Source organism: Patiria miniata, unplaced genomic scaffold (genome assembly GCF_015706575.1).
Source record: "Patiria miniata isolate m_02_andy unplaced genomic scaffold, ASM1570657v1 HiC_scaffold_7, whole genome shotgun sequence".
In the NCBI taxonomy this organism is placed as follows: Eukaryota; Metazoa; Echinodermata; class Asteroidea; order Valvatida; family Asterinidae; genus Patiria; species Patiria miniata.
This window is the reverse complement of record NW_024037074.1, coordinates 47,452,879-47,469,240: the sequence shown is the minus strand read 5'-3', so window position 1 is coordinate 47,469,240 and position 16,362 is coordinate 47,452,879. Positions and strand designations below refer to the sequence as shown.

General features: G+C 37.8%; 1 protein-coding gene across 1 annotated transcript; it reads right to left on the bottom strand.

The window, feature by feature from the left end:
* Positions 1 to 7,766: 7,766 nt before the first annotated feature.
* On the bottom strand, positions 7,767 to 15,758 carry LOC119744594. The gene is made up of 7 exons (XM_038220600.1): positions 15,526 to 15,758; positions 14,862 to 15,048; positions 14,221 to 14,341; positions 11,213 to 11,315; positions 9,803 to 10,012; positions 9,088 to 9,209; positions 7,767 to 8,804 (listed from the first exon to the last, which is right to left on the bottom strand). The coding sequence occupies exons 1-7, from the start codon at positions 15,689 to 15,691 to the stop codon at positions 7,962 to 7,964; spliced, it is 1,752 nt and encodes a 583-aa protein (XP_038076528.1). The 5' UTR covers positions 15,692 to 15,758; the 3' UTR covers positions 7,767 to 7,961.
* Positions 15,759 to 16,362: the final 604 nt, after the last annotated feature.

Genomic DNA, 16,362 nt, shown 5'->3' with positions numbered 1-16,362 from the left:
TTTTTATCAAAATTTGGCCAAAAATTGACTTTTCTCAAAACAATGCAGGACTTCCTTTGGAAGTCAGAGGAGCACCAATCAATACTGAAACATCCAATATTTTGAAGATTTGGGCAAAAACCATCGATTTTGTGAGAAATAAATTAACATTTTTGACTGATTTTACCCCATATTTTGGTCCATATTTTCTGTTGAAAAGCAAATCTTTCTACGAATAGAGTTGGAATGTGTTCTAGGGTCCCTTGGGCATCTTTTTAGCAAGTTTCAAGGAATTTATTTTTTGGCCAAAATTGAAAAAAAATGCAAGGGGTTAGCCTTACATTTTTATCAAAATTTGGCCAAAAATTGACTTTTCTCAAAACAATGCAGGACTTCCTTTGGAAGTCAGAGGAGCATCAAACAATACTCAAACATCCAATATTTTGAAGATTTGGGCAAAAACCATCGATTTTGTGAGAAATAAATTAACATTTTTGACTGATTTTACCCCATATTTTGGTCCATATTATCTGTTGAAAAGCAAATCTTTCTACGAATAGAGTTGGAATGTGTTCTAGGGTCCCTTGGGCATCTTTTTAGCAAGTTTCAAGGAATTTCTTTTTTTGGCCAAAATTGAAAAAAAATGCAAGGGGTTAGCCTTACATTTTTATCAAAATTTGGCCAAAAATTGACTTTTCTCAAAACAATGCAGAATTTCCTTTGGAAGTCAGAGGAGCACCAAACAATACTCAAACATCCAATATTTTGAAGATTTGGGCAAAAACCATCGATTTTGTGAGAAATAAATTATCATTTTTGACTGATTTTACCCCATATTTTGGTCCATATTTTCTGTTGAAAAGCAAATCTTTCTACGAATAGAGTTGGAATGTGTTCTAGGGTCCCTTAGGCATCTTTCTAGCAAGTTTCAAGGAATTTCATTTTTTGGCCAAAATTGAAAAAAAATGCAAGGGGTTAGCCTTACATTTTTATCAAAATTTGGCCAAAAATTGACTTTTGTCAAAACAATGCAGGACTTCCTTTGGAAGTCAGAGGAGCACCAATCAATACTGAAACATCCAATATTTTGAAGATTTGGGCAAAAACCATCGATTTTGTGAGAAATAAATTAACATTTTTGACTGATTTTACCCCATATTTTGGTCCATATTTTCTGTTGAAAAGCAAATCTTTCTACGAATAGAGTTGGAATGTGTTCTAGGGTCCCTTGGGCATCTTTCTAGCAAGTTTCAAGGAATTTCATTTTTTGGCCAAAATTGAAAAAAAATGCAAGGGGTTAGCCTTACATTTTTATCAAAATTTGGCCAAAAATTGACTTTTCTCAAAACAATGCAGGACTTCCTTTGGAAGTCAGAGGAGCACCAATCAATACTGAAACATCCAATATTTTGAAGATTTGGGCAAAAACCATCGATTTTGTGAGAAATAAATTAACATTTTTGACTGATTTTACCCCATATTTTGGTCCATATTTTCTGTTGAAAAGCAAATCTTTCTACGAATAGAGTTGGAATGTGTTCTAGGGTCCCTTGGGCATCTTTTTAGCAAGTTTCAAGGAATTTCATTTTTTGGCCAAAATTGAAAAAAAATGCAAGGGGTTAGCCTTACATTTTTATCAAAATTTGGCCAAAAATTGACTTTTCTCAAAACAATGCAGGACTTCCTTTGGAAGTCAGAGGAGCACCAATCAATACTGAAACATCCAATATTTTGAAGATTTGGGCAAAAAGCATCGATTTTGTGAGAAATAAATTAACATTTTTGACTGATTTTACCCCATATTTTGGTCCATATTTTCTGTTGAAAAGCAAATCTTTCTACGAATAGAGTTGGAATGTGTTCTAGGGTCCCTTGGGCATCTTTTTAGCAAGTTTCAAGGAATTTATTTTTTGGCCAAAATTGAAAAAAAATGCAAGGGGTTAGCCTTACATTTTTATCAAAATTTGGCCAAAAATTGACTTTTCTCAAAACAATGCAGGACTTCCTTTGGAAGTCAGAGGAGCATCAAACAATACTCAAACATCCAATATTTTGAAGATTTGGGCAAAAACCATCGATTTTGTGAGAAATAAATTAACATTTTTGACTGATTTTACCCCATATTTTGGTCCATATTATCTGTTGAAAAGCAAATCTTTCTACGAATAGAGTTGGAATGTGTTCTAGGGTCCCTTGGGCATCTTTTTAGCAAGTTTCAAGGAATTTCTTTTTTTGGCCAAAATTGAAAAAAAATGCAAGGGGTTAGCCTTACATTTTTATCAAAATTTGGCCAAAAATTGACTTTTCTCAAAACAATGCAGAATTTCCTTTGGAAGTCAGAGGAGCACCAAACAATACTCAAACATCCAATATTTTGAAGATTTGGGCAAAAACCATCGATTTTGTGAGAAATAAATTATCATTTTTGACTGATTTTACCCCATATTTTGGTCCATATTTTCTGTTGAAAAGCAAATCTTTCTACGAATAGAGTTGGAATGTGTTCTAGGGTCCCTTAGGCATCTTTCTAGCAAGTTTCAAGGAATTTCATTTTTTGGCCAAAATTGAAAAAAAATGCAAGGGGTTAGCCTTACATTTTTATCAAAATTTGGCCAAAAATTGACTTTTCTCAAAACAATGCAGGACTTCCTTTGGAAGTCAGAGGAGCACCAATCAATACTCAAACATCCAATATTTTGAAGATTTGGGCAAAAACCATCGATTTTGTGAGAAATAAATTAACATTTTTGACTGATTTTACCCCATATTTTGGTCCATATTTTCAGTTGAAAAGCAAATCTTTCTACGAATAGAGTTGGAATGTGTTCTAGGGTCCCTTAGGCATCTTTCTAGCAAGTTTCAAGGAATTTCATTTTTTGGCCAAAATTGAAAAAAAATGCAAGGGGTTAGCCTTACATTTTTATCAAAATTTGGCCAAAAATTGACTTTTCTCAAAACAATGCAGGACTTCCTTTGGAAGTCAGAGGAGCACCAAACAATACTCAAACATCCAATATTTTGAAGATTTGGGCAAAAACCATCGATTTTGTGAGAAATAAATTAACATTTTTGACTGATTTTACCCCATATTTTGGTCCATATTTTCTGTTGAAAAGCAAATCTTTCTACGAATAGAGTTGGAATGTGTTCTAGGGTCCCTTAGGCATCTTTCTAGCAAGTTTCAAGGAATTTCATTTTTTGGCCAAAATTGAAAAAAAATGCAAGGGGTTAGCCTTACATTTTTATCAAAATTTGGCCAAAAATTGACTTTTCTCAAAACAATGCAGGACTTCCTTTGGAAGTCAGAGGAGCATCAAACAATACTCAAACATCCAATATTTTGAAGATTTGGGCAAAAACCATCGATTTTGTGAGAAATAAATTAACATTTTTGACTGATTTTACCCCATATTTTGGTCCATATTTTCTGTTGAAAAGCAAATCTTTCTACGAATAGAGTTGGAATGTGTTCTAGGGTCCCTTGGGCATCTTTTTAGCAAGTTTCAAGGAATTTCATTTTTTGGCCAAAATTGAAAAAAAATGCAAGGGGTTAGCCTTACATTTTTATCAAAATTTGGCCAAAAATTGACTTTTGTCAAAACAATGCAGGACTTCCTTTGGAAGTCAGAGGAGCACCAATCAATACTGAAACATCCAATATTTTGAAGATTTGGGCAAAAACCATCGATTTTGTGAGAAATAAATTAACATTTTTGACTGATTTTACCCCATATTTTGGTCCATATTTTCTGTTGAAAAGCAAATCTTTCTACGAATAGAGTTGGAATGTGTTCTAGGGTCCCTTGGGCATCTTTTTAGCAAGTTTCAAGGAATTTCATTTTTTGGCCAAAATTGAAAAAAAATGCAAGGGGTTAGCCTTACATTTTTATCAAAATTTGGCCAAAAATTGACTTTTCTCAAAACAATGCAGGACTTCCTTTGGAAGTCAGAGGAGCACCAATCAATACTCAAACATCCAATATTTTGAAGATTTGGGCAAAAACCATCGATTTTGTGAGAAATAAATTAACATTTTTGACTGATTTTACCCCATATTTTGGTCCATATTTTCAGTTGAAAAGCAAATCTTTCTACGAATAGAGTTGGAATGTGTTCTAGGGTCCCTTAGGCATCTTTCTAGCAAGTTTCAAGGAATTTCATTTTTTGGCCAAAATTGAAAAAAAATGCAAGGGGTTAGCCTTACATTTTTATCAAAATTTGGCCAAAAATTGACTTTTCTCAAAACAATGCAGGACTTCCTTTGGAAGTCAGAGGAGCACCAAACAATACTCAAACATCCAATATTTTGAAGATTTGGGCAAAAACCATCGATTTTGTGAGAAATAAATTAACATTTTTGACTGATTTTACCCCATATTTTGGTCCATATTTTCTGTTGAAAAGCAAATCTTTCTACGAATAGAGTTGGAATGTGTTCTAGGGTCCCTTAGGCATCTTTCTAGCAAGTTTCAAGGAATTTCATTTTTTGGCCAAAATTGAAAAAAAATGCAAGGGGTTAGCCTTACATTTTTATCAAAATTTGGCCAAAAATTGACTTTTCTCAAAACAATGCAGGACTTCCTTTGGAAGTCAGAGGAGCATCAAACAATACTCAAACATCCAATATTTTGAAGATTTGGGCAAAAACCATCGATTTTGTGAGAAATAAATTAACATTTTTGACTGATTTTACCCCATATTTTGGTCCATATTTTCTGTTGAAAAGCAAATCTTTCTACGAATAGAGTTGGAATGTGTTCTAGGGTCCCTTGGGCATCTTTTTAGCAAGTTTCAAGGAATTTCATTTTTTGGCCAAAATTGAAAAAAAATGCAAGGGGTTAGCCTTACATTTTTATCAAAATTTGGCCAAAAATTGACTTTTGTCAAAACAATGCAGGACTTCCTTTGGAAGTCAGAGGAGCACCAATCAATACTGAAACATCCAATATTTTGAAGATTTGGGCAAAAACCATCGATTTTGTGAGAAATAAATTAACATTTTTGACTGATTTTACCCCATATTTTGGTCCATATTTTCTGTTGAAAAGCAAATCTTTCTACGAATAGAGTTGGAATGTGTTCTAGGGTCCCTTGGGCATCTTTTTAGCAAGTTTCAAGGAATTTCATTTTTTGGCCAAAATTGAAAAAAAATGCAAGGGGTTAGCCTTACATTTTTATCAAAATTTGGCCAAAAATTGACTTTTCTCAAAACAATGCATAACTTCCTTTGGAAGTCAGAGGAGCACCAAACAATACTCAAACATCCAATATTTTGAAGATTTGGGCAAAAACCATCGATTTGTGAGAAATAAATTAACATTTTTGACTGATTTTACCCCATATTTTGGTCCATATTTTCTGTTGAAAAGCAAATCTTTCTACGAATAGAGTTGGAATGTGTTCTAGGGTCCTTTAGGCATCTTTCTAGCAAGTTTCAAGGAATTTCATTTTTTGGCCAAAATTGAAAAAAAATGCAAGGGGTTAGCCTTACATTTTTATCCAAATTTGGCCAAAAACTGACTTTTCTCAAAACAATGCAGAACTTCCTCTGGAAGTCAGAGGAGCACCAAACAATACTCAAACATCCAATATTTTGAAGATTTGGGCAAAAACCATCGATTTTGTGAGAAATAAATTAACATTTTTGACTGATTTTACCCCATATTTTGGTCCAAATTTTCTTTTGAAAAGCAAATCTTTCTACAAATAGAGTTGGAATGTTTTCTAGTGTCCCTAAAGAATCTTTGTAGCAAGTTTCAAGGAATTTCATTTTTTGGTCAAAATTGAAAAAAAAAGCAAGGGGTTAGCCTTACATTTTTATCAAAATTTGGCCAAAAATTGACTTTTCTCAAAACAATGCAGAACTTCCTTTGGAAGTCAGAGGAGCACCAATCAATACTCAAAGATTCAATATTTTGAAGATTTGGACAAAAACCAGCAGAAAAAAAATAACAGTTGTGACTTATTCATTTATTTATAGTTACTCGACATTTTCGTCGAAATTCTATTCTGAAAAGCACGTCTCCCCAGTACTGGAATCGGGTCGTGATGTACGGTCCCTTAGGCATCTTACCTAGAAATTGGAAACAATTCATTTTTTTGGGCCAAAATTGAGAAAAAAACGCAAGGCGTTGGCCTAACATTATTAATAACAGTTGGAGAGAAATTTGACTTTTATCGGAAGGTAAGGGGAGAATATATCATGAGTTGGTCGCTAATGATGGTATCCTGTAGAACAGAATGGACAAAAAAAAAAAAAACCACAAATTGTTATTTATTTCAATGCATAACTTTAATTCATATAACTTTTTATTGAGTTTGCAATTGAACCCCAGATAATTGAAAGACAATTTTTTGCTTTAAAATGAACTGATGCACTGCACAATAATTTCAGCAAACAATTTCACGAATGGCAAATAAGAAAGGTAAAAGCAAATGTTTTGGCATTAAACAGATCATAGAACTGCTCTGAACAGTATCATTTAACAGTTTTCAGGCAAGTTATTAGCTTAATTCCTTGTTGGAAATATTACTAGATACACAGCAAATGGGTAGTTTACAATAAATCTAAAAGGGTTAGTCGGTAATGAATTTAACTGAATGAGAAAGAAATATCACAAGTGCGCCTTTAATTTCACATACCTTTAGTTTGGAATGTGCATTTATAATCAATACATCCTGTATATTAAAAAATGCGAATATGTTGTTAGTTTTTATTATTGCTAAAATCAAATAGTACATTTACATTTTCAAACATGAATTATACACACATTTCCTTTAAAGAAATGAAATCTACTTCAATTTTGCAGATTCAAAAAAATAAGAAGAGGCTTCGGTTAATCGCGCTTCAAAACTATTTATTTTTTTTGCAGGAACAAGCGATTATAATCAGTTTTGTCCTTGAGCAGGATATATGACCACAATAAGCAAAGTCTTCAAGCTTTCACTTGTGTAAAGCAAGCATAAAATGTGCAAAGTATCTAAGGCAGTTATACATTAAATGGTAGTTACCAGTGGAATAATAGCAGGAGAAATCCCGCAAAATTGAAAGTCCCAAAGAAAAAAAGAGATTGTTTCAATAACAAGCCTTTGATTGGTCACTGCAAATACGATCATTACTCTTTTTTTCTCAAACATTTGAAGGTATGATGGAAAAAGTCAATTTGAGAATATTTACAATACGGACTTCATTTCCTCAACTGGCTGATATCGCCAAAAATCTGAAAAATGATAATATCAATTAAAGATTCTTATATTTTAATCCTGCATTAAAGGGAATGTACATCATTGGCTTTTGCTGTAATTTTCAGAAATGAACTACTTGAAGGGTTAGTATAATAGATAAAAATATTGTAACACTGCCATGTTTGAAGATTTGTGTTCGAAAATGCTGGAAAACTCCCAAGAAAAACGAATTTTTTTCAAGTAGTCTGGTTCCCTGACTCCACTAAGGATAAAATGGATCAATTTATAGATGCCGGAAAATTGTAAGGTAAGGGAACCAGTGTAGCTGGCCTGCACCCGTTCATGAACATGTTACCAATAGCAAATAAAATTTGGACTGAAAAAATGGTAAATTTGAAGCAGAAGTTGAAAAATAGTTAGGTTTTTCCAACGGTGATCGGCCGACCACTGTTGGAAATGTATACAAAAATACCAATTTCTTGAAAATGACTTCACACCAGGAGCCATAATTTTACAGAATGCTTTTGACTGTCATTTACCAACATCCAAGTAAGTTATTTCGTAAAAACTTGATAGTTTTATTTTTCGATGTTTGCAAATGTTGTATATTCCCTTTAAACAGTGATGTAGACATAAGCCGGTTGCAAGATTGTATTCCATTCCAGTTTAGGATTTTGACACTTAAAGTGTAATTTGAATCCGTACTTTCTCAAATTTCACTCACTTTTTTTCGTCCTGTTGGGGAGTTCCAGGGTAGTGCCCCTCGGCTGGGGGGAGGCTCGTCTTGGGTCGGGGGATTACCCGCTTGGTGCGGGGAATGCCCTCCCAGGGGTTGGGGCTATGAGGCGGGGAATAACTCTCCTGGGATGAAGGATCACTCCCCTGGGGTAGGGGATTACTCCCCTGGGGTGGGGGATCACTCCCCTGGGGTGGTGGATCACTCCCCTGGGGTGGGGGATCACTCCCGTGGGGTGGGGGATCACTCCCCTGGGTGGGGGATAACCGCCCTCGGTACTTGGGTGACAGCTACCCTGGGGTTGGTAATTACTCCCCTGTGGTGAGGGATAACCCCCTTGGGGGGAGAGATAACCCCCCTGGGGTGGTGGATAGCTCCCCTGGGGAGGGGAATAACTCTCCCAGGTCGAGGGATTACTCCCCTGGGATGTGGGATTGGTCGAGGGATTACTTCCCCGGGCTGAGGGACTATTGATACGGGCTGGTGGGTTACTCCTCTGGAGTGGGAGATACCCCCCCTGAGGTGGGGGATTGCTCCCCTGGGATGGAGATGGGTAGCTCCCCTCGGGTGGATGAGTACTCCCCTGGGGTAAGCGATTACTCTCATGGGGTGTAGGATTACTCCCCTGGGGTGGGGGGTAGCTCTTCTGTGATTGGGGATAATTCCCCTGGGGTGGGGTTTGTCCAGGGTGAGGGGGCGTGACACACCCAACGGCTCCGACAGCCTGCATGATTTTACGCTGGAAGAACATGAGGACCTTCATGGCCACTTTCATTGGGGTCATTGATATGATGTAGCTCTCGGGTGATTGCACGAGGCAGGCTAGCTCCCAGCCCCGCTGGCCCATCTCAACCACCACGGAGTCCCAATTGGTCTTGGCTCGGGTGCCACCACTATATGAGACCTGCAAAAAATGAAAAAGAATTGATCAGCTTCAGGGCTCATTTAAATTGTATGGTCAGGTACTAATTTGGTTTAAAGGGTATGGTGTAATTAAAGTTAGAGTACTAACTTAAAACTTGGTATTATAAGAGGTCAGGGTATATACTGATAATATTTTATCTCTTTTAATGTAAATAGTTAGACTTCAGTTCTATTTAAGGTCAAATACTGATTGAGACTATGCATGGTGACATTGAGGTAAGGTGTGAGTCTAGAATTGGTGTCATTATAGGTCAAGTACTAACCGCCCATTTGTGTTCGTATTCCACAATGGTCCCTTCCCATTCTTGAACCTCGCCGTGCATCTTAGATTCTTCCTTCTCAAAGAACCAGATGGAGTTTAGAGTCGAACGCTCCGACAGGAAACCTGAAAATAGGGTGGGGGAATTGAATTACATATTAAAAAAAAATTAACATTTTAAATTCTTTTCAACATTTTCAGGTCATACTGAGACATATACATTTAAGATTGGTTCGGCAATGGACATGGTGGGCAGGGAAAGGGGAAAAGAGGTAGGCAAGAGTAGGGCAAGGGGTGGGGCACGAGGTGGGGCAAGGGGTGGGGCAAGGGGTGGGGCAGGTGATGGGATGAGCAATAGAGATATCTTTGTCTTTAAGCTTTGTCAAACTTAAACACTTTAAGTAATATGTGCAGGCAGGTTTAATGGCAAAATGGTCAGTTGTAAAAGGGATCATTCTATGAATTTGGAGTCCGCTTTTGTTTTTCCTGTCCCTATTACACCTAACACCTATGATTTGATAATTCTGATGCACTCCTTAAATGTAGTTTTACCCCAAAAATGATTATGAGTAGCAAACCACCTTTCAAACAAATAAAAAAAAATTGTGTGAAGCCTTTCTTAATGATACGTGAATGCCAAAGTTTGACCCTAAATTTATAGAACCACGCAGAGAAGCCACATGTATCTGCCAATAGTTCTCCTTCTGTTTATGCTTTACCTTTGGACGTTTCGGAACAGTCAAAATTGATCTCCACTAGTTTCCAGCCCCTCTCTAAGAAAGCGTTAAATTGGCCAATGAAGTCGGAAGGGTACACCTTGATGTGCGACATCTTTAGTTTGAACTTCACCGGTACGCTGATGACCTGGTAGACGTAGATCTGTGGGTTCGGGTGCAGCGGCATGTTGAAGAATAGATCCACACCTTGCACTGAAGAATATTTAGCAAGAGGCAAAAACAACTTAGACAATTGCTTGCCAATAATCTTTGGCAGACCAGAAAGTCTCATTTTAGGACATTATACAGGGTGAGTCAAAAAACGCGGAACCCAAACCCCCAAATTATATTTCATATTTGAAACACTTTTGGATGACAAAAATACTGAAATTGGTCAATCCGTTCTAAAAAAATCATCATTTAAACACAATGACCCTTAAACCTGTCTCGTCCAAAAAAAATGCGTTTTCAACAATCGTCGTCACAATTGTCTTCAAACATCACCAGCGATGAAATCTTAGTTTAAACATTAACAATATGCAACAAAGTCCTTTTGAAGGCCCGTCTTTTAAAAAATAAATCATATTGTTTGCCTAACCAGGGTTGTTAATCAAAATATTGTGTGCTACAGTTGGTGACAGTTGTTGAAACAAGTATTCCGTGTCATTTTCTTTGTTGTTCCAAACAGTCAAAACAAACAATACATTTATTTTTTGGACGAGACAGGTTTTAGGGTCATTGCGTTTAAATGGTGATATTCTTTGAACGGATTGAGCAATTTCAGTAATTTTTTTTCATCTAAAAGTAGCTTTTTACATTGGCTTTCCAGTCATTATTATTTTTGGTGCTACACATTTTTTAAATATGAAATACATTTTTGGGGGTTTGGGTTCCGCTTATTTTGGACTCACCCTGTATATGCTCAATGACGCAGTCGGTCAGTCAGTCAGTCGGTCAGTCAGCCAGATGACAAAAGGTTTGCTTTTTGGGGGGTCCAAGACAGAAATTGATTCATAAGCAGAGAGTTACAATGTAGAGCCCAGGAGTGGGAACATGTAAGATCAGCCCAAAGTTTCAGGTATGGTTTTAAACAAATGCTCAAAAAATGTAATAGTTGAGGAATTTCAAAACTTAAATTTTGATTTGATATTTTTGATTTACCATTGCTTCGGACGTATCCCCCTTTAAAAGACCTCCAACACAACTAGGGCTGGATCATAGCTCAGTTGGTAGAGCATTGATATGGTTTTCAAGAGGTTACAGGTTCTGATATTTACGCGTTCTGATATTTATGTTAATATTGTGCTGAGCCAGGTTCCTTGGTATTTTTTAAACGATTAATTTTGAATGTTGAGAAAAAGCAGCAGTCACATATCATTGGTATTTTCAATATGTAATGTACAGTGCGCTTACTTCCCGGGGTTCCTGACATTAGCACGCTGAACTCTTTGCCTTCATGGTGACCAGTCATTTCGACGCATACCAAGCGCCCGCCCTGCGATGTAAGTGCGTTTATCTAGTGGATCGCAAAACAGAACATTATCATCATTTAATTCTACAAGTGGCACATAAATTGACATTTGACTTGCACGGATAATGAAGTTTTACAGGCTGTTAAAAGACAACTAATAGTCAGGAGGCTTAGACCCAATATTTGACAAGATCGTGACCAACTGGTCCAAAGCACCAAACTTGGCAAATATGTTGTTATAGCCTTAGAGAAGATATTTTGAAGGGGTGACACCTGAAATTGTTTTGTGAAGGGTGCCTAATTTGCATAAATCGTTAATCCCTAATGTGTAATACATTATGAAGTTGGTCCACCCTCATCTGTGCAAGTTGGCACATACAGATATTTTTTTTTCACTTGGTTTCCTGGTATGTGTTGACATAATTCAATGATGATGATGCCACTTCAAGGTTGAGGGGAGGCATGTGACATGCGCCCTCTACGTCGCTAGCGGTGCAAATAGGTTGAAAATACCAAAAGCGAGTATTTAGGCCTACATCATCATCTAGTGGTCGCAACGGGGATCTCGTTCACAACGCCTCGCCATACTTTGCTCTATTTATTCGCATGCATGCACGTGTGCTGCAGGAGTCTGCGTGTGCGTTGTTGATTTGATTTTCTCAATACATGCACATGTTTTGATAAAACCGAAATTCATAGGAATAACGACCCACACCAGTTGAAACGATATTTGCGCAGTGTTCATCGTGGGGCACAACGTTGTCGGTTTGTGCTGCCGCAGTTTGCGTCGATTAATGAGAAGCGGTCACAATCGGTTAATATAATTATGTAACGTTGTAATGGCATATAGTTGTCTCTAGACTCGGTACTTCCCTGGCACCGCATTTACATTGCTAGCACATGTACCCGGTTCAAAATAACCTGGGACCATTTTTTTGTTATTATAAATTGATAAACAATATCAAAACTTTACAAATTTAGTAAATTATTATTAGCTTTATGCCATTTATGTTAGCACAGATTATACACCGTCTGGGACTCACCAAAGCTAAGCATGTGTCAAAGTGTGCGTCTGTATTTTCGACTTTCCTGCCTATTCTTTTCCCCTCATGATAGTCAGGTGGCTTAGACCCAATTTTTGATAAGATCGTGACCAACTGGTTTAAATCACCAAACTTGGCAGATATGTTGTTATAGCCTTAGAGAAGATATTTAGAAGGGGTGACCCTGAAATTCTTTTGGGAAGAGTGCCTAATTTGCATAAATCATTAATCCCTACCGTGTAATACATTTATTCCCATATTTGAGTACATTTTTTTTTTGTTTTTTTTTTGAAAATTATATTTTGGGGATTCCACTTACACATCCTTACGTCAATAACATGTTCTAAAACATTTAAGACTGACTGGATAATTATGAGACGATTCAAAATGGCTACTATTATACTCTAAAGTTGCGCTCATTAACCTTGTCTTCAGATATCATCAAGTAGTCTTGCCAAATAGTATTAATGAGCTTCAAATTCATCAAGTTACTTATTGGCACAGTTACTCGATTAAGACTTCATGGAAAATCATGTGGACAATGATAACATTGTGATATTTAGCCAAGAACACAAAAACGGGGAGCCCCTTCTAAACATTCTCTGGGGCTATAAGAATCTATCTGACAAGTTTGGTGCTTTGGACCAGTCGGTCAAGATTCCAACCGTATGCAACCTGACTATAAGAATTCATTACCTATTAGACCTCACATCAAACTTATAAATATTTGTGTGCATCTGATGATCAGACACACAAATTTGCTAGATAAAACAAAAACAATGGAAGCAGCAAACCTACATGTATAGCCTAATATATTCTTAGAGGCCATTAGCGTTGCAGCAGTTTTCCATTTAGCATCTATATTGGGCCAAATGTCATGCAATTGGTATGCAAAAAAAGGACGCTTATTAAAATAAATGTTTGTTCACCAAAAATTATTTTAGAACCAGTACAATCAAATATTAAAATAAATGTTTCTTCACCAACAATTGTTTTAGAACCAGTACAATCAATTTATAACATATACACTCAGATTTGTAACGACTCGAGTCAATGACTCGACTTGATTCACACTATTTGACTCGAGTCTTAACGAGCAACTGACTCGACTCGAATAACTGCGAATCAGATAATCCAAAAATTAATCAGATATCCAAAACATAAATATTCAAAGAACTCAAGTCACGTGGCATTGCCACTTGCTTCAAACCGCGTGCAACACCTTACGGGGGAAAGTAGTTCAAGTGAAAGACAGACAGCCCAAAGATACACGTTCCAACGTGGTATACGGGATCATCTGCGGGGATAAAGACTGCTCGGAGTCTTACGTTGGGGAAACCAAACAATCCCTAAAATCCAGGACCTACCAACATCGGCGGCCTAGCACAAACGAGGCACAAAACTCTGCTGTCTTCTTACACCTACGAGACTCTGGTCACACTCTCAGAAATGAGGATGTTGTGATCCTTGATAAGGAAGAGCAGTGGCACAAAAGAGGCATCAAGGAAGCCATCTGGGAAGGGTCGAACAACCAACACTCAACAAAAGAGGGGGGCTACGCTTCAACCTTTCACATGCATGGGACCGGGCCATTCAAGGGATTCCTAGCCGTCTCTCACGTGACCAGTCCACCGGATCACCAGTTGCCTGACGAAGTCCGATGGTTTCGGACGCAACGTCGCACAGTTGCAAAAATTAAGTAAGTTCCAGTATTTGATTCAATTAAGAAAAATCATCAACTACTACTGGATGACTGATAACATACATTATAAATATTCAAAGATCACGTTCTTTGCAAAAAGGCAAATGTTTAAGGGTTGAATTTTTGGTCAGGTACCCTGCACTTGATAAGCCAAAATCTCTTCCAATTAGCGAAATTGTGTGCTTATAGCATCTCGCGTACATACCTTCTGGTGTATGTCCGAGGTGTCCGACAGTGTGTTTGATGACGAGAAAAACTTTATGATCGTCTGTGTCTCTAGGAAACTTTTCTCAACCCGCAGCTGCCATCGCTCCTGAGACGGTGGTCTGAAGGGAAAAGAGGGGAGAACGATCAATCAAAAGAGGGGAAAATCAAATTACATGCTTAAAAACTCTTTGCATAATTACATCTATGATCAAAATGTAAAAAAAAAAAAAAAAACACCCAAAGTTGGGACCATACTTTACTTGCACATACAAAACATGCACTTGTAATAATAATAATAATTTGGGAGGCTAATCATCCTTACTCACAGCTGGTATGCTGAATTGCGAAGCACGCGGCTACAACGTGGTCGGGCCGCTGGCACGTAAAGGCGCCTATGGCTGCCGGCCACATCGACCCATATCTGACCACGGAGCACAGCCTGAGACCGAAAGTGTTTGATATTTCCGGAGGGAGGAAAACCGGAGGGCCCGGAGAAAAACCCTCGAGGCACAGGAGAGAACCAATGCACAACTCTATTCACATGCGATTCGCGGCCAGGATTCGAACCGTGGTCACCTTAATGAGAGGCGAGCGCGTTACGCACAAGTCACCCATGTCACCACTTGATATAATACTTACGCGCTGATAGGTCGCGACAGGATAGCCTGGAATGTCTTAAAGGAAGTTAAGCTGAATTCTTTTTCCTTCAAGGCACCAGGGATGGACTGGAACTGGTTCATGAGAAATCCATGAGTGTAGGGCTGGGAGATCACGTCATAGTACTCATCGATGTTTGTCTTGATGAGTCGGGCTAACGAAAGTTGAACTGCAAGAAGGAAAGCACATATTTCTAGTTCTCAAAAAGAACCTAATTCTTATAACTTCAACCTGAAAATAGTAATGTTTTTCCCGTTTCTGGGTTCCTCAAAAGTGCCCTAGGCACTGAAGCTCGAAAGCCTGAAGAAAGGGTGAGTTATAGTGCCCATAACAGGTGCACACCCCAACGTTCGTTACTAACCAACTAACTAACTAATACACATACAGACTAATGGAGATACATGAGTATTTGTAGAGCTGCTATCCGCAGCTAGAAATACTGCAGTCGATGCATGAAGCCCCGTCAGAAGCAAAATTACCAGGGCGTAAGGGACGGGTAATTTATATCCATGCAAGACAGCACTGGAACGTTTGTTACTAACTAACAGAGAAACACGACGACATGTTTAGCTGCTCAGTGTCCGCAGCTTAAAATAAAAGCCATCAGTTTGAGTATATAAACCTGTTAATGTTACCAGCAGCTTACCTTTAGCTTTCAGTTTAGCCTCGATGTTGACAAAACAGTACTCCAATGGACTACCTGCGTACGGCACGGGGTCGTCGGGGAAGCCGCTATGAGCGCCGACATGCACGCCTTCCGGGGTAACTGTTTTTGGAGTAGCATATTTGGGCCGCGATTCGTCGTTGCCCATTCTGGAAGATAGCTCAGCTGAAGTCTCTAAATCAAAGACTAGTGTGGGAAAATAAGCAAAATAACAATGATGCAATAATGAATATGAAATGACAAATATCAAGTTCACCTAATGTTGATACTGCTTTACATAATCTCACATGGAAAACCCTGTTATACAAACTACAATCTCGCGTTCGCTGGTTTCAACTGGTTCCAACTGGTTTCAACTGCATGGTTTCTAATGGTTTCAACTGGTTTCAACTGGTTTCAACTAGTTTCAACTGGTACCAGTTTAACTGGGAATTGGTGACTGGTTTTAACTAGTTTTGAACAGTTTGAACTGGTACAAGTGGCTTTGGACCACTTTGACCAGTTCAAAACCAGTTTAAACCAGTCACCAATTTCCAGTTGAAATGGAAATTTTCTCCTGGGATTTCAGCCGGCAAACAAACCACGCCCCTCGAAGGTCCAATTTCAGTCGAGCAAAGACAAAACCGGTCGGGTAAGTGTATAGTTTTGGAACGCCAAACGTACCAATTTATGATGATGTTACCGGGTAAACGTAATTTGATGATGTTGTCAATCTATTATGTGATATAGTCAATCCATTATGTGATGTCGTCAATGCATTATGTGATGTAGTCAATGCATTATGTGATGTAGTCAATGCATTATGTGATGTCGTCAATC